At 44.9% G+C, this 18,221-nt stretch overlaps 1 protein-coding gene across 2 annotated transcripts in view; it reads right to left on the bottom strand.

Annotated features, from left to right (window-relative positions):
- Window positions 1-14,528, bottom strand: part of LOC115053126 (unconventional myosin-Ic) — a 63,261-nt gene extending 48,733 nt beyond the window's left edge. The window contains exon 1 of one of the 2 annotated variants that reach the window (XM_029517691.1): window positions 14,433-14,528. In XM_029517691.1, coding sequence (XP_029373551.1) covers window positions 14,433-14,528 — 96 coding nt within the window. Of the gene's footprint in view, window positions 1-11,914; window positions 12,171-14,432 lie in introns of those variants that run through there. The other variant, XM_029517693.1, reaches the window with a different exon arrangement.
- Window positions 14,529-18,221: the final 3,693 nt, after the last annotated feature.

Raw genomic sequence — 18,221 nt, forward strand, 5'->3', positions numbered from 1 at the left:
CCGCTGGCAACAAATCAGAGGAAAGAAAAACACAAAGTTCTTCTTTGAACTGTTAAATATCTGATTTAAGATGATGCAATTCTGCAAAACACATGCAAACAAACTAGATCCTGACCGTCCTTCCCTCTCTCACCTTTCACCCCCCGATTCACACTGACACACTGAATAAAACATAACAGCCCTCATCTACCTTCAATCACAACAGCTCCTTATTATCATTATTATTTTGTCAAGAAGGAAGGAAGGAAGGGAGTGAGGTAGGGAGGGAGGAGGGAAGAGAGGAAGGGGGTGTCCAAGACTGGCATATGAGGCAAGAAACCAAATCGAGTGACACAAAAGAGAGAAATAAATGGTGGTAAAGGACGGCCGTGATGTCAGAGCGAAAGAATGTGAGACATGTGGGCGGCGAACAAGTCTGGAAACAGATCAGAGGGGGGGGGGGTGAGAGAGAGGGAGGGAGGGAGAGAGAGGGAGAGAGAGAGGTAGGGAGAAAGAGATAGAGAGGGAGGGAGAGGGAGAGACAGGGAGGGAGAGAGAGGGAGAGACAGGGAGGGAGAGAGAGGGAGGGAGAGAGAGATAGAGAGGGAGGGAAAGGGAGAGACAGGGAGGGAGAGAGAGGGAGAGAGAGGGAGGGAGAGAGAGGGAGAGAGAGGGAGGAGAGAGAGAGATAGAGAGGGAGGGAGGGAGAGAGAGAGAGAGAGAGAGAGAGAGAGGGAGAGAGAGGGAGAGAGAGAGAGAGAGAGAGAAAGAGAGGGAGGGAAAGGGAGAGAGAGGGAGGGAGAGAAAGAGAGAGAGAGAGGGAGGGAGGGAGAGAGAAAGAGATAGAGAGAGGGAGGGAGGGGAGAGAGAGAGAGAGAGGAAGGGAAAGGGAGAGACAGGGAGGGAGAGAGAGATAGAGAGGAAGGGAAAGGGAGAGACAGGGAGGGAGAGAGAGGGAGAGAGATAGAGAGGGACGGAGAGAAAGAGAGAGAGAGAGGGAGGGAGGGGAGAGAGAGGGAGGGAGGGAGGGAGAGAGAGATAGAGAGAGAGAGAGAGAGAGAGAGAGAGAGGAAGGGAGATAGATAGCAAGGGAGGGGGAGTGGGAGGGGGGGTCAAAACAGAAGAGGATGAGAAGAAGGAAGTTGGTGACAGATGGCTAAAGTGTCAGAGAAAGCAGATATTAGCATTCTAAATAGACGTGAATTTGTGGGTGTGTGTGTGTGTGTGTGTGTGTGTGTGTGTGTGTGTGTGTGTGTGTGTGTACCAGCCCGTAGAGCAGAGATGCTTCCTCTGTGAACAGATGTGACACCAGGAGACCAAAACAAGACTTGAATTGAATTCAGTGAAACCAAGTGGCAGTTTTTCATTCAGTTCACAAACTCACTCTCTCTCTCTTCACTCTCTCTCTCACAGACACACACAAACACACACAGACTAAATATGGAGACACCCCTGTCCTTCACACACACACACACACACACTTTTCCACTGTGGCAGCACTTTGGTCATGAAGGCATTTCCTACAGAGTCTAGCGTCGCCCACAGTCCTGTTCTGAGCCGAGTGAGCAGATTTCTCTGAGGATGAATAAACTTTATTCTGCAGGTGCTTCGTTTTAATTGGTTACCACGCCGTAATTCACCCACATGACTCAGCGAACAGTTAGAGCCGGAGGACACAGATTCTCTGGTTTGATGAGACAAAAACTGAGGCCCATGTTTGGTGGCCCGAAGGTTCAGACCCAGGACTGAAGATAGCTGGAAAGGAGGGAATTCCACACATTCCCGTCCTCAGCAACAATTTCCAGGTCCTCCTCCTGATCCGTGCTGAGCCCAGGAGGAGTTCCCAGTAAAGGTGAAGGACCCACGCGCTCGTTGACGTCGTCACTTCATCTCTGCTGAATCTGTTCTCTAAAAACTGGCCCCTTATAGAGAGTGACAAGTACGGAAGTGGAAGGAAACGCCTCACTCCGCCATCCAGCGGGGCAGGTGGTGACTTGCTGGGAATATTCCCGCCCCTGCTGCTCTTCTGGCCCTCGTATTGTCTGTCCCTTTATCTTTTCTTATTCCCTCCTCTCTGTCTGCTCCCATCCTATAGATAAGGAAGGGGGTGGGGGCACGGTCTTATTTTATCCACTGCAGGCCTTATGTGGAGAGCAGCCTCAGCTGTAGGTTTAAAAAAAGGGGCAGCTCTCCCCTCAGCAGGCTCAGAGACCGAGGGGGGGGGGTTTGTTGTTGTATTAAAGAAGATGTGGAACTAGAGACTGAGACCATAAAGTCACCAGGACAACGTTCACCGAGCTGATAAATCAGGCAGGAGGGGGGACATTTTCCCATAGACTTCACCACAATCTCACTTCTGTGGACCATCTAATGCTCACACTAATTTATGCTTCTTTTTTTACATTTTTTATTTTAGGGCCAAAAACAAGAACTGAAATTTAAATGTGCACACTGCTGCTGTCAATAAACTTTGATTTAACGTGTTAAAGAAAAACGGAGTCATGCTGCTTTAACACATCTACAATAATCTGGATATTAATTGAGTGCTGTTGTCTTCCAACGGCCTATTTTACACCCTCTGTAGGACCTTGTAAATGATCTGCTCACATGAGATGTAAAACTCCAGCTAATGAAGAAAACATGTTCATCAAACTGATAACACATGTTCAACATTTAGGGAATAAAAAAAAAAAACCCAAAATGAGGAAACTGAAAAACAGACAAACACACAGCTAAAGATGAGGAGGCCCAGCTGCTGCGGCGTTTGCTCGTGTTTTGTTTTCTTTTGGCCTGAGATGAACAATATACAGCCACGAGTGTTCGGAACGCACAACGTAAATAAGGAAGCGTTTCGTCCAAAACGACTGGACCGTGAGACGTTTGGGTCCATCCAGTCCACGGCTATCGAACTGCTTTCTAACATCTCCTGCTACGTTGCTAAATTTCCAAACAGTGAATTTCCTGTTTACTCGCAGCACTTCCTGTCTGCTGATTGGACATTAATAACAGCTGAGCCTCAAGACAAAACAACACACAAACAGACACGCTCTCCTTTTCATTTGAGAGCCAATTTTCAGGAAAAGGTTGCAGAATCCGAATGCATTTTTGAACTTTTCAGTTTCAGACTGAGATAACTTCATCTGATAAATTCTGTTCTCCAAATTCGAAAGAACAAGATCTTTAAAAAAAAAAAAAAAAAAAAAATCACACGTCGCACTCAGATACCCGCACCCAGAATAACCAAATTTTTTTTGCTCATCACGCAGCTCTAATTTTCTTATAGCTCTAGCAATGACAGTTTTTATTATTATTATTGTTATTATTATTATTATTCCTTCTTCTCACCAGTCTCTCTCTGTTCTTCTAACCTCGGCGGTGCTAATCTGGAGTTGGGAGACAAAATGCAGAAAACTGTGACGCTCTCCGTGTTCTGACGCTTTTCTATCTAAAGGTACAATCCTCCTTATCTTATTTCAGATTATGCAATAGAGTGCCTGCGTGCAAAAACATACACACATTCAGTCACAAAGATGGAAAAGTAGAGAGCTGCTGACCCGTCAGCTTCCAGTAAACCTGACAAATGGCCAGATTTTAAACGTGAACCGTCTGAACCCGGAGAGGAATTTCTTCGGGGTGGGGGGGGGCACCTCTCCCCACGTTCAGCAGTCCGGGACACACTTCATCATTGCAACATCTCTGGAATCTTCTCCTCACAGATTTATCACCAACACTGGGATATATACAGACACACGGTCCTCCCAGCCATCCCCATGATGTCAGAGTAATATAGACAAGATTTGACGTCCTCTTTTCAATTTCAAACTAAAAATCCTAATTACTTGCACGTTTACACACAATTACACTGATGAGCTATTTCAGACACACACACACACCCACAGAGTCGGTTTCACAACTTATTCAGGACGTCCTCAGTGAAGTTCACACCAGTGCCACACCCGCAACTATTAAATCCCACAGGAGACGCATGTAAATGAACAGTTGTTCTAGCAGGAGACTCCTTCACACATACAGACACACACACAGACACACACACTGCTCCATCTAAACCACTTTTCAGGCAGGCTTGTTGGGCTGCTCTCTCTCAGTTGTTACGTTTGTGAGCTCACAGCTGTGCTGCTGATAAAAATACATTCATTTAGGAACAACTGGGCCGGCTGCTGATTGGCCGACCTGGATTACTCGCAGTTAGACGGACTGAAGTCAGTGTTACCACGATGACACTAATACACTGACGTTAAGTAGATAAAATGTCTTCTGTGATGAAATATATTCTAATTGTAAATGAAAATGTATTTTCCTGAAGTTATAAGATTTATCTCAAGCTGAATGAGAAGCAGCAACAAAATACAATTATTGTGATTTCAGGAAGAAAGATGATGATGTTCTCTGTGTCTGGAGTCACGTCGGTACCGAAAAAGACTGCAGCTCCTGCAATTTGAATTCATTGTGCAAAAATGTTACTGAAGCAGTGGAAACATTGACCTGGATGTGGCCCTTAATATTCAAATTCAAATTTTTTAACCCTAAAATGAGACTTTAGACGCTTATAGGCTTTTGCCGACTAAACTGGATCTACAGCTTCAGAAAAGATTGCAAAAGGTGAACATTAACCTTTTAACTAGTGCTTGATTTACACCAAATGCATGCTGGGATACAGATCAGCGTCTCTTCACCTGAAGGCAAAAACTGGGAATGAATATTTCTTAGATCTGTATCAGACACTCGTTCTAATCTCATTCATCAACCCTGTCAGCTCTGTGCTCATGATCAGGAAACGCTTATTTATTTTTTAAACTTATCCCAACAGTTTGTCACGTTCGACCTCCGACTGTCACTCTTTTGTCCCTCCTCCTCTGCCGTCCTCCTCCAGGCCGAAGGACACACCTATCTGTGCTGTGACATTACTATCAGAGCTCAGTGGAAAGACTTGGTTAAAGGTTAATAAAAGGTATTGAGTGAGAGAGGAAACCTCTGCAGTCTTAACCAAGGACAAGCTGTTTCTTTCCACTAACCTCCGCAGCTTATTCAGAAACCTCTTTTGTTGTTGCAGCACATGTTCTCCCTTTTTAAAAACTCGATTCTTCATCTTTCTGGAATGGAAAGTATTCGAATCACGGTGAAAACAAACGTTTTGCTTGTGGACTCAAGGCCCAGCCACTACACCATCCCCTCCTCAAAAAAAAAAAAAAAAAAAAAGGAAAAAGAGACTAAATCCAATAATCCATTTCTGTTTCTAATTTCTAACAGCAAGCAGCGTTGAACTTTAAAGGAAGAAAGACAGAAGCTTTTCAGCTGCGTTTTAATCATGAGAACAAAATGGAGACAGAGAAATCGCTGTCTGGTGGAAGGAAGCACCAAAATCTTGACCCAGTCGCCTTTTCACTAACTTCAAGCAGACAAAGTGAATTTAGCTGTGTTAAGTGTATTAGCTGCCTACGGGGCAAAATAAACACTTTTAATGGATTTAAATGGAGCAACCAGCCTTTCCCATGTCCTTCCCAGTCAACAGATTCACAGCATGCCTCGTTCCATTTCATAATTCCAAACTGAACACAGTTCACTGGTATGAGAGAGAAGACCGGAACCAAAAGTGGTACAGCTGGTGCTTAATGGGGGACACAAAGAGAAGGACTGACTGGATAGTTATTTCCGTTTGACTTTACTGAAAGTGTTCTAGTGTGCTGCAAAGCAAGACAGCAGCAAAACGAACTGGACGCGTCACTGTTGGGGCAAACATTTGCATGTGGCTGGTGTCAGGACGACACAACAAGCACTGAGCGGGTCGGTGTGTCTCCTCTGTTTGAGAAGCAGCTGGCAAATCACACAGGATGACAGCTGACATAATTACAGGTGTGATAGTGTGCAGGATCCAGAGGGCTCAGGTCAGTTTGTCATGATTACAAGGATGAGTGTGGAGAGAGGAGGGATGATCGCACACACACACAAACACACAAACACCAACACTCATCAGAAGATGCAGAGCAGGTGAAAGGCAAGTGGGGCTGTTCTGTCTAACTGGCAGACTACAGAGGGAAAGACGGGACTTTGTGATCTTCTGACCACCTACCTTCTCCATCTGTGGGAGGCAGGGCTGGAACACAATAATCACATTAGTAGGAATTCAAATAAACACCAGTCTATTTTTGGACGCGGATTATTTTTGTGACTAAAGCCGGGTTAAGTGCTTGAATAATATTTAAAAGGTTTTTGGAAAAATTTAAGTTTAAGATGTCGGCGCTCTAATGTTCCAGCTAAATGCCCACATGTTACAGAAGGATTAAAACACTACACAACACAACAGACTCACACACTACACACAAACACCCACACAGCTCCTCTTCCTCAGGCCTGGCAGCATCACATAGAAAATGTGCAGCAGTAGATGAAACAGGATTACCAGCCATCTTAAATTATCTGGTTAATCTGAGATAGGTGTGTGTGTGTAAATAACAACAGGATTAGGAAGTGAGGTAGTCAGCAGTGCTGCAGGTGAACATGAATGAGCCGCTCCGTCCTCATCTGACAACACACCCATGTCATCCTGTCAGAGCAGACTGTGGGAAAAGTGTGACGAAGACACTCATGAAGTGTTTTTCTTTTAATAAACTGCCAAAAATAAACTCTTCCTCTCCTGACAGCTTTCAAACTGTAAAAACACTCTTGTGATTAATATTTTATTCTGCATAAATCAAACTGCGGTTTACTTCCTGAACCAGCCTTAAGCCCCGCCCACACAAACACTACTTGTGCTCAGTTAACAGGTGAGACAGCAGATGGAGAGGAGGAGGAAGCATGTTTGGGAACGTCTTGGATAGTTTGCATCTTTAATTTCTGTGTGCTTTCTTTGTAACAGCCAGTAGGTGCTATGCTCATCTGAGCTATTGCTCAAGGTTTCAGTTTTATTATTCGTCCGCGCAAGTCAAAGCGAGCGAGTCCTCGGGTTATATGACGTCTGTTTCATGAAACCTTGATCGGTTCGCTGCAGTTTCAAGGTGAAAGTACAACCATGACGCTGGCTGATTATTTTGTGCTAAATAAAAGAGGTCAAATCTTGATTTTCCATCAAAGAGGCCCTTCAAAAAGCTGAATGGAAGAACTGATGTATGCTTTCTTTGCAGAGCGTGTTTGCATTCCACTCTGAGTTTTAAGACTTTGGACTTAAAGAAGACATAAATCTGAAAGTGTTTCATCAAGCCAATGGTACTTGAAATCAAAGGAATGTGAACCAAAGCCAAGAAAATGGTGGAGAAAGACAAAGGAAAGAAGAAACCACAGGACTGTATTAACAGTTTCTGTCATTTTGGGACTTCTGCAGTCAGTGCATGAACAAAAATGGCAGTGAGGCTGGCGTGGACTTTGACTCATTTCCAGGGTGGTTTCCAGTCTCTCTCAGGATGGAACGCTGAGGAGAAGCCGGACTCGTTCCCAGCAGGGCGGGGCCGGTTCTACGGCGGTGCTAGCTCTGGGATGTGGGAAAGAAACGCATGGAAAAGCTAAAGCAGCTGCACACAGCGGCAGGCTAAATCCAACCAGACACACACACGCTGTGAGTCATCAGCACGCAGGTAACACATATTCTGACTCACTGCCAGAGAAACTTTCATTACTTTCATTCTACTTGAGTTTGCTTTTCCCATGAAAAAAAAGGTGTTAATGTAGTTTTCAAGTCGCTGTGGCATCTGAAGCTGTAGAGGAACAGACCCGCGTGGAAAGAGTAAGAGAGGAATGCCGACGGCTTCAGATGCAGCACGTTAGTCCATCAGGTTTCCGGTCGTCACCTCTGAACTGAAACCTTTCAGTTTACGCTTCGGCTTCATTCGGTGTTCACGCCGCTCTGAAACTTTAAACTCCATTCAGCTGAATATGGGACTGTAAATAATCAGAGAAGAACACGGCAGCAGGCCTCACAAGAAGGTTCAGGGTTCGAAGTGCAGACCTGGAGCTGCTCTGTGTGGAGTGGTACAGATAATGGATGTGCCGCTTGTCGCTCCTCTTGAAGTGGTGGCGAACGCTTCCGGACATCCCTCTATCAGGGTCATTTTTCCAGCTCCTCCTGAGGGATCCCGACATGTTCCTGGACCGGATGAGACATACGATCCCTCAAGTGTGCTCTCGGCCTCCTCCCAGTTGTTTGCGTGCCAATAAGACCTCCAACCAGACGCCCACGGACCAGATGCCCGAAAACACCTCAGCTGGCTCTCTTCGATGTGAAGGAGCAGATTTCAGACACTCGTATCGCGGTCACAGATGAGAGTCAAACAAAGATCGCCTGGTCGGGCTAGAGCTTCGCCGCCCCTCTTCATCTCTGCGCATGATAAACATGACACAGGCGCTAACGTAAACAAAACCTCTCCCCCGATATCTGCTTCCCTCTGTCTCCTGACACGAGATAGAATCAATAACTATTATCTGTCCACGTCGTCCTCGGAGTCTGACTCATCGTCCCACATACTCACAGCAGCAGTCATCATCTAAACAACCTCCCACAATCACACACTTTAAGCCCCTCATTTTAACTATCACTCTACCTGATCTTGGATTTATCTCACGCTTAAGTTTTCCCAGGCAGACACTGGCGTTTTGTTAAAAATCTATAAAGCAGTGTTGAATATTAATGTTTTTTCAACAGAGAAAATGTACAAATGTACCTTTTTTCTCCAGCTGAACATGATAAGAGTCAAATCAGAGGTTCGTGAATATTCACCATCGGCAGTAAAATCTGACAGGTCTACCAACAACCCCTTTACTGGCAAACCTTTCCAATATCTTAAGTGCAGAGGCCATAAATCCACCTGCAGTTGCGTGAAGATCTTATCAGTCCAAGCCTGGTTTGAAATCTGCGCTTAATGTTGTCAGCCCCGACTGTCTTCATTCTTTGGTTCAGAGCGTGGTCACAGAAGCCAGATCTTCAACGAGGCACGTCTCCGGCTTAACGTTTATGCCAAAGAACAGCAGTTTAACCCGTCAGTGAACTTCTACACCGGGCCGTGAAAGTTAGTAGTTAAGTGGTAGAGATTACTTTTCTGCCGTTAAGGGAAAAGTTGGACTTATTGGCAACATCATTGCTTTGAGAGAATTTATATATTCTTTTGAGATAGTTTTTCGGGGGTTAAATAAATTATGGATATTATTTAATCTTGTGTAATTAACTCGGCTTTATTTATTTTATTTTTTTTACTTTCTTTTGATCGCTGCAGTTATTTTGCTAATCAGTTGGTCTACGTGTTGGACTGACAGCAAATATTTTTCAGCAGACAAACCAGGATGGATGTCAACCTCTCAGCAACCTTCAGGTTGTTTTTGTTCATTTTTGGTCACGGACACCAGCACGGATCAATCTGACAGCATCTCTAATGTCATTAATAAAAAGTCGTAGTTGTTATAGCTGTAAAAAAACAAAACAAAACAATCCTATACTAATGTGCCAATGAAAGTTTCTCCAGCATCACACTGAACGAAGTTGTAATTGACCAAGAGACACCATAACTGGATTGTGTTTTACGCCACATGGAGAGTTCACTTTCTGCTAAATACTTAAGTATTCAGCACAGGACGATAAAATTCCTGGATGTTAAAAAAAAACAAGCTTGTACATGCACACCCAGACTCCCCCCATGATGAGTCACTCATGAACACTTTATTGTTTCCCATCCACAAAACCTGCCGGTGTTTTGTCCTTTTCTTTCATTTTTAGGGGACATAAACTTCCCTTCGGGGTGACAAAAGGACCTTTAGCAGCCGTTTGTTAACGTCGACCGATTTGATGTGACAGGGTCACATTGAGAGGTCAGTAAAGTGGAAATGAAGGTCCTAGGTGTCCTGTCACAGTCGTGGTATACCGGTGTGCGTTCAGACATACATGTCAGGCGTCTTTCCTGTTGTAGAAGCAAAGATGGAGGTCTGGCTACCATCCAGGCTGTCAGGTGTATCCTTCGGGTTCCTCCCAGGATCCAGCTGACAGACTACACAACCAGGAGAACCTTCAACCTGTCAACAGCAGTTCCTACATGCCAACAAAATAAAGATCTCCAGGGGTCCATGAGGACGTCCTGAGGGTCCGGCAGCACCTCCAATCCCTCGGTCACGCTCACCATTTCAACATGACTCCACCGGTACAACGAGGGCAAAGTCAGACTGCTGTTCTATCACGTAAACAGTCAAACAGCAAGACGGGGCAGCAGTCAGTTAAAACTCTTCCAAAAAAAAAGGAAGATGTGTCCAAGAATTTCTCATAAATCACCTAAAAATACCGACATAACCAAAACCATTTCCCTTTTTTCCCTCCGTTTGTGCCTACATTAGTACAGAGAGCCAAAGGGGAAATGCCTCAGGAACACATTTAGTGTAAAAACTCATTCTAATCCCAAATTACCCAACTCCACTCTGGCCACAGCTCCGTCACCACCGCGAACCAGAAATACCATCAAAAACACAAACCATCGAGATTAAAAAAGAGCCCGGAGCAAAGCACTCAGGAATAAATCTGCCCTGAGCATCTGCCCCACATCGGCCCGATGGAAACAACAGCTAAATTAAACACAACGCCTCGGAAAAAACTATCGACACGGCACATTGATTTGCATCTGTCGGTGCAGATGGTGCACCACACGCTGCTAATCACCCCCCAACAACAACAGAAGGCCCCACCCTCCAGGTGGCCCCTCATCTTCTGGTCTGGACCTCCGTGTGTGTCCTCCCCATGCACACTGCAGGGATATTTTCCCTTTCCCTCCCTGCTGCTTAATCTGCCTCACTCATTACCAGCAGATTAAACAGTTGGTGGGAAGGAAGGAAGGACGAACGGCGTCCTGGTTCAACCGGAGAGTCGGACTGCACTGGTTATTTCCCACAGGTGTGATTGATTATTGATCATCTGTGTCCAACGTCAGCTAAGACTGGCTGCAGAGGATAAGGAAGCCAAATTCAATTCCATACGCTGCAGCCTTTATTTATTGATATTTTTTATGTCTGTATTTGCAGCCGTAACGTCTGACTGGGATTGTTTCATTCATTCATTCATACCATGGGACTTCTCTTTCGTTTTAAGACCAAATGTTCTCGTGTTTTTGGTCTCAACAGGGTGTGTTGTCTGCCAGGTGCTCCCCACACACACATTAACAGGTGGGGACGGGAGACTTTCTCAGCCAGGCTGGGACAGCTGGAGTCCGGCCAGCGACGGGCGGCTCACATGGGGTCTGCTGGAATCTGGGATGGGACGCAGAATTTCAGGTTTTCCTTCGTTTTAGGAGCACTTCAGGGAAAACAAATAAAAAAAAAAGAAAGCAGGACATAGATCCATCCACCACAGCAGATGTGAAGCTCCACAGTGACTCACAGGTGAAATAATCTGAGAGATTATCTTAATCTGTGTCTGTCTGGACAGCAGAGGCACAAACCTGCCTCCTGCTCCTCGCTTTGAACGGGATGTTTATCCACAGATCATCTGCAGCATTCATTCTTCTGAGCGGCTTCATCCCAACTAACTCGACGAAAAGTCCGCATTTTAATGTAGTTTTTGACTTCCGGCTCGAGTGTCAACGCGTTAATGTCGTTAAAACGAGCCGATAAAATGTGACGTGAAACCGGCCGAAGTCTTCAGCGGCTCCTGCCGATTCCTCAGAAGTCAACATTTTGTGTTTTACGCGTAAATTAGTCGCCAAAGTGGTGAGAAATATTAAATAGTAGACACATTTTTAATGGAGTTTGGAGTTTTCAGCCCACACACCAAAACATGCTGCAGTGTCACAAATTACACTGCAGAAACGTGTGTGTGGTGTTGTAACACTAACACACACACACACACACACACACACACACACTACATGGAGAGTAACACAAAAGTTGTCGACAGCTGAGTGCAGACAAAAGTTTGTGGAAACAAAAATCATTTTAAAGGTGTGAATGATTTGCTCACCTTCAACAGCTCAACGGGGGGAACGAACGGGGAGGCGGTGCGGCGGCTGTCCGCTCTCAGCGGCTCCGGCTCGGACTTTAGTCTGCTCGGCTCGGCCTCCCTCGGCGGGGCGGTTGTCAGTCAGTGGCTGCTATTTGCCCTGACGGAGGGGTAACTCCGGTCCTGCCTGTCTGTCTGCCTGTCTGTCTGTCTGTCTGCGGGGTTTCTCTCCGAACCCTCCCACCGCTCCCAGTCCGACACACCAGCGCTCCCAGCGCGTGAGAGCTGCGGCTCCTCCGCCCCCCCCCTCCGGTTAGAGCCGCCTCCTCCTCCTCCTCTAATGCCCCCCCCCGTCTGCCCCCCCCCCCATCGGTCTGCACACACACTCACTCACTTTATGAGAAAACACTTTCTTCGCCAGTTTAAAACCTAAAATTAACCCCCTCCAAAAATAAATAAATAAAATAAAATAAAATAAATAATAATAATAATAATAATAATAATAATAATAATAATAATAAATAAAATAACAATAATAATAATAATGATAATAATAATAATAAATAAATAAATAAATAAATAAATAAATAAATAATCCCCCCCCCCCTCTGTGGGAGGGGTGTGGTATTTCCCACCTTCCTTTTCGGCCCTGAAATTAGCAGGAAGTTCTACAAGAAGCCATCCAGGCCGAGCGGCGTGACGTCATTGTTTTCTCTGCAAACAAGGAACCTTCTTTATTTTTATTTTTATTTTTATTTTTTTTGTTTTATTTTTATTTTTAAATTTTTTATTTTATTTTATTTTTTGGAAAAGGAAAAAAAATTACTTGTAAGGTTTCAATGTTATTTCACTATCGGAGTGAATTTATGCTTTAAGCAGATCTGACTATCAGTTTAGATGTTTTTTTTTCTGTAAGTCTAATGAAAGCTGCGGTGAAAAGCGCCAGGTTGAGCTCGGTTCGACGGAGTTCTGCCCCCCTCTGCCGTCAGAAACAGACGCTGCAGACTGAGGATCTGAGGGACTTCACTGAAGCTAAGCTAGCTAAGCTAACTAAGCTAACTCAGCCTGCTCTGTTGTGTTTCCGTCCTCACAAATCATCACAAACAACGTCGAACGTGTGAAGGTGCTCATTGTAGTGTGTCTGCACTGCCAGATGGGGGGGTGATGGATTCACCAACACACACACATTAGACAGACTCCCACCTCCCATAATTCAACAGGCACATCCTTCATTTTGACTTCATCTTCAGCAGAACAAACACGAACATTACAGAGGAAGACGTCCGTATGAGAGGAGCTGATGACCCAGGGAGGTTTGACCTCGTAGGAATGTGTGGAAAAGTGTGTGTGGGGGGGGGGAGCCATGTACTGGAATGTCTTTGTCACTTCCTCCTGTTCAGGCTACGGCACATTCCTCACCTCCTGGATCATGTCTGACCACTCGACTGGGCTAACTTCACCACATTCCTCCTGCTGCTGCACCTCCGCTCCATCACACGTCAGTCAGCTGTCGTACGAGGCGGAGCGCTCACAACATGTGTCCAAACTACAGGGAAATGTTTACTGAGCTAATACATGAGGGGAAAACAAGGGGCATTTTCCCATAAACTTCAATACAACTGGTCAGCTTCACACTTTCACTGTTAAATACAGGCTGTATGTAACAAATAATCTGTGTAATCCAATAATCTGGGACACAAAGCAGTTTATTTCTGACGCAAAGATGTTGAAACAACAGCCGAAGTTATTAAATGTGATCAAATAAAACCATCTTTAAGAACGCTGAACTCTTTTCATCGTTTTTAAACCACGTCGTACATCTATGAAAAAAAAAAAAAGTCAACAGCTTCCACTGATTTCAGTTCAGACCTCCATGTTTGACAGTGAAGGCATCACCAGGCCTGTTTAGGCAGATCATATATTTGGACTCATCTCTCTAAAGTAGGAAGGTAAAGTCTTAACATCTACTCCTGCTGAGGGTCTTTCTTTGGGGGGGTGTGTTTGGTTTAGGCTACCAAAGAAAGGCTATTTTTACTGTACGCTTGATTTTTGGAGCTTCAGCAGAATGAAAATGGCGGCTTGATGTCGGATATGGCTCAAAACAGAGTGGAACAACTGAGCAAACGTAAAAACTCTGAGCAGAGCTCGAAGGAAACTATAGATGTGAAGGAATTCACCAACAGGAAGCACACAGACATGATATCTGATCCTTTGTAAGGGCAGAATTATTGATCAGAGCAGCTTTAAAATATCGGTAATAATTAGTATTATTGCTTTTTCAGAAACATGAAATCTGGATTGCATGTTTGCTTTATGCACCGTTAACCTGGATAGGAAACGATTCCTACCTGATGAAGTCTTCATATAACATTCAGTTTTTACATCATTAATGAATAACAAAAATAAGAAATGTGATTTCAGACTCGTTCACGTCTGTGCGCATCATGTTGGTGATCCTCCTGCAGCAGCTTCACTTTCTAACGTCAAAACGACAGATGAGAGTAAAAATGTGACTTGTGACCACAGTTTGTGAACTGACCTTATTGTGGCAGCTGTGGCAGCAGTTTTCTCCATTTTTCCCCGGAGAGAGGATGATTTCCCCCGTTGGGATGAGCTGGATCGTCAGCTGCATCATTGTTTATTCTCTTCACTTCTGTTCCCCCCTTTTTTTTTTTAATAAAAATAAAAATAAAATAAAATATTTTCTTTTTCCTTTCCCAACTTTGGAGCCAGGAGGAAATTCACCTCAGCTCTCCTCTCAGGTCTGCTGATAAACCCTTGGCTCAGGCTGGGAGGAACTTCCCTACAAGATCATCCCGAGAGATGCCTGGAAAACAAAAATGTCAACAGTCGGTCGGTCTCTCCTAAATCCAGATGAGCACGAACACCTTCACGCTCAGCAGGGAGCCCTGACTGGAAGAAGGAGGATCTCTGGAGTCGGGGTGTTACCTGTATCAGAGCGGACAGCCCCCCCCTCCCAGCAGCCAGAGGATGTTGCCTCTCTGGCTGAGGGATCGAGGGGAGGATATGAAGCTGCGACTCTGAGATGGATGTCACATGCTGAGGATATGTGTCTTTTGTTTTACTGGAGTGTTCGTGTTCCTGAAAGAATAAAAACTGAGAAGGTGGAAAAACCAAACGAAACGCTGCTGCTTCCTGAATCTCCACGAATCCATTCTGTCGTTTCCAGAAAACAACTCAAGATCAGTTTCCTTAAAACAGAAACATCTGATGCTACTTCTGCAGCACAAATTTCCCAGTTTCACTTGTTATTCTTCATTTTTAGGCAACGCTGATTGTTTGTATTTGAATTCTTGCTTCTTTGTTTATTAGCCGGTTTTCACTGTATTTATTTATTTTTGACAGAATTGTTGTTTCTCTCTCTCTCTCTTTTTTTCAGCTCTTCAACGTTTTCATCCCTGCCGGGGCCCCGTCAGCTCCTGTCTGATCGTGTATGACACAAACACAAACACTTACACAGGGCTTAGTTTCCTCCAAGACACAGCATCCTGCAGGAGATGTTCCCAGAAACCGCCCAGAAGATTTAGTGTGTGTATGTGTGACACTTACTTGTTTTTGTGCGTTTACTTGAAGCAACACACTTGTGCCCTCCAGATACACAAGCACCAGAGACATGTATGCACTGCACGCCTTCTAAAGACAGACGAGGGACTCGTGCTCTCTCGGCGGTCGACTTCCTGTCCCTGAGGACCAGACTAACCAGGGCCTGACCCCTGATGTACAGCACACACCAATACAAACGCACAAATACACAAACACACACCGTATGGACAGAGGGGGGTGGATGTGACACAGCCTGTGTGACAATAAATTTGAATTTTACTCTCAGTGATTTAAATATTTCATCATTTCATCGGTATCTGATCCGTCGCTGCATTCTGGCTAAATGTCACCATACTTCCTGTTACTGCAGATTACGTAATGTGGATGGTTTCAGCATTTCATCCTGATTTGTGAGGTGAAATAAAAAAAAAAGAAATAAAGTTTGAGGGGATTAAGCTCAGAGTTTGGGAGATACATTTTTGATCAAAACCTTTGAACTCTGAAAAAAGCCACCTGAGAAATTTAATCCTCTTCAGGATTTTAAAATTCTTTTTAATGGTTTTTAGCTTCAATCTCAGGTTGGTCTGCTCTGGTCAGATCCAAGTCCAGGAAACATAACTCCTGAATATTTTACCTCCTCAGACTCAGAACATTATTTAAATGAACCAATATTAGATAATAATAATTTTTTATCCTGTAATTTATTTTGCACGATTTTTATCAGCGTCTTCACTGACTGGACCTCAAAAAGGATTTTTACATGAAGCTAATGTTGTCTAAATGAATATTAAATGAGCAGTGACATTTATTGATTATCTTTTTATTGGTGACACATGGTGTGCGAACAAAAGCGTTGATTTGTTCAATAACGTTATTATAATCAGACTGTCGGAGTGAAGCAGCCGTATTTAAAACAGAAAACTCTCCCTGAAGTTTCTTATTCTACGAAGGAATGTCTGAGTGTGGCACAGGTTAGGGTTCGGGGTGTTAGCGGTGAGAGGCAGGAAGTGACAATGACACACATCCTTTGACCTCTGACCCCAGTTGGAGGGATTCCTGACAGCCAGGCATCAACAGGAAACCTGTGGCCTTGGCACGCACACACACACACACACACACACACACACACACACACACACACACACGCCACAGCCAGTTCTGCCCATTTCTGTTTTAAAATAAACTGAATTTCGGGCGAGTTTCTACCATTAGCTTTTTTTTTTTTTTTTATGAACTGAAAGTGAAATGAAACAACACACAGACAACAAAGAGATCACAAAAAGTAAAAAGAGAAAAAGCTCAGAATGTTTGGGGCTTTTTTACAGATCCCGAAGTAATGCACAAACACACGCATGCTGTTGTGGTTTCTTTCACCTGGGAATGAAAAAAACAGCAACCTGATTCCAAAGAAATCTTCATGATCGAGGAGTTGGGAAAGAGGAAACAGTTATTGTAACTCTGAGTCTCACAACGGTTGTAAAAAATCATTTGTTCTCCGTTTTTCCAAAGACTGGACACTTCAATTCCCTTCCTGTGTCAATTTACTGAGCTAACAAATCAGGGAGACGGAGGGACATTTTCCCATAGACGTCAATACAATCAGTGGGGTTTCATCAGTGTTGTGCTGTGATGACATCCCAACTTAAACACTGACAGAGAACAGCACAGATCAATATTTATATTAACGCGGCTGCACGTCGGTTTAACTCTCACACACTTCCTGTTTGTCATAGAGCGACAGAGCGATGCATTGTGGGAGCATAAGTATGTGCCGATCGCATTTATGGACAAAAGGGCGCTCGGATTTGAAGGGCGTGGGGCAGAACGGAGCGAGCTGCAGTTCACAAGTTCATCCTACTGTGTATTTGTGGTTCAGTCCTGAAACCAGATCCTGCACGGAGGCTCGGCCCAGACCAGATCAGACCAGGCCGGAGTAAATCTCATAAGTGCTGCCTGAAAATAACCCCGTCTATTTATAACTGCTGTCTCTGCAGCAGCAGAGGAAGTTCCTAATATTTCATTGACGTTTGTTCCTCCTGAGCGAGCTGCCGTCCCGCTCCAACAACAGAACGCCGTGGAAGTTTCCAGTTTCCACAGGAAGCCCGAGGACGCCGACGAGGCCAAACACCCCCCACCGGAGAGCAGCGTCAAAGTTGCACTCACAGCACATCCATTATTACCGCCTTTAGAGAGGAGGTGTTGGGGGGGGGGGGTTATTTTAAGGGTGAGGGATGCAGCTTTACTTCACAGGGAACCTGCTGCCCTCTGGAGGTTTCACGTTACAACCGGAGAACACCAAAGAACCAGAGTCTTGTAAAGTCAGCTGGTCAAAGCCGTCTCCGGCCCGGAGCCCCACGAGGGGTCGGCTGGGTTTGGTTCTTGGACTTTGTCCCACCTTGTAGAGCCAGGCTGAACCACTGGGCCCCCGCGCCGCTGGTTTCTGGTTCTCGAGTCATTTTACTGCTGCATGGAAACCAAATGACCATCGTTGACCATCATCTCTGATCAAGAGTGATAATTGGGTCCAAGTGTGACGACTCGTTTGTCCATCGGAGTTTACAGTTTGAAATCGTTGCAGCTTTGATTTTGAACAGCTGATCGCACAGCTCGGAGAAATGGATTGTGGCGGACTCGGCCTGCAGAGGGCGGCGGACTCTCCTCTCAAAAGTGGGTCACTTCTTCTTCATTAGTTTGAATAAAGCGTCCCAGAGGCCCAGACTCGGTTCCCTGAGGCGCTCAGATGTGTCACCGTTAGTTCACTTTC

The sequence above is a fragment of the Echeneis naucrates genome, chromosome 13 (assembly GCF_900963305.1).
Source record: "Echeneis naucrates chromosome 13, fEcheNa1.1, whole genome shotgun sequence".
Taxonomy (NCBI): domain Eukaryota; kingdom Metazoa; phylum Chordata; class Actinopteri; order Carangiformes; family Echeneidae; genus Echeneis; species Echeneis naucrates.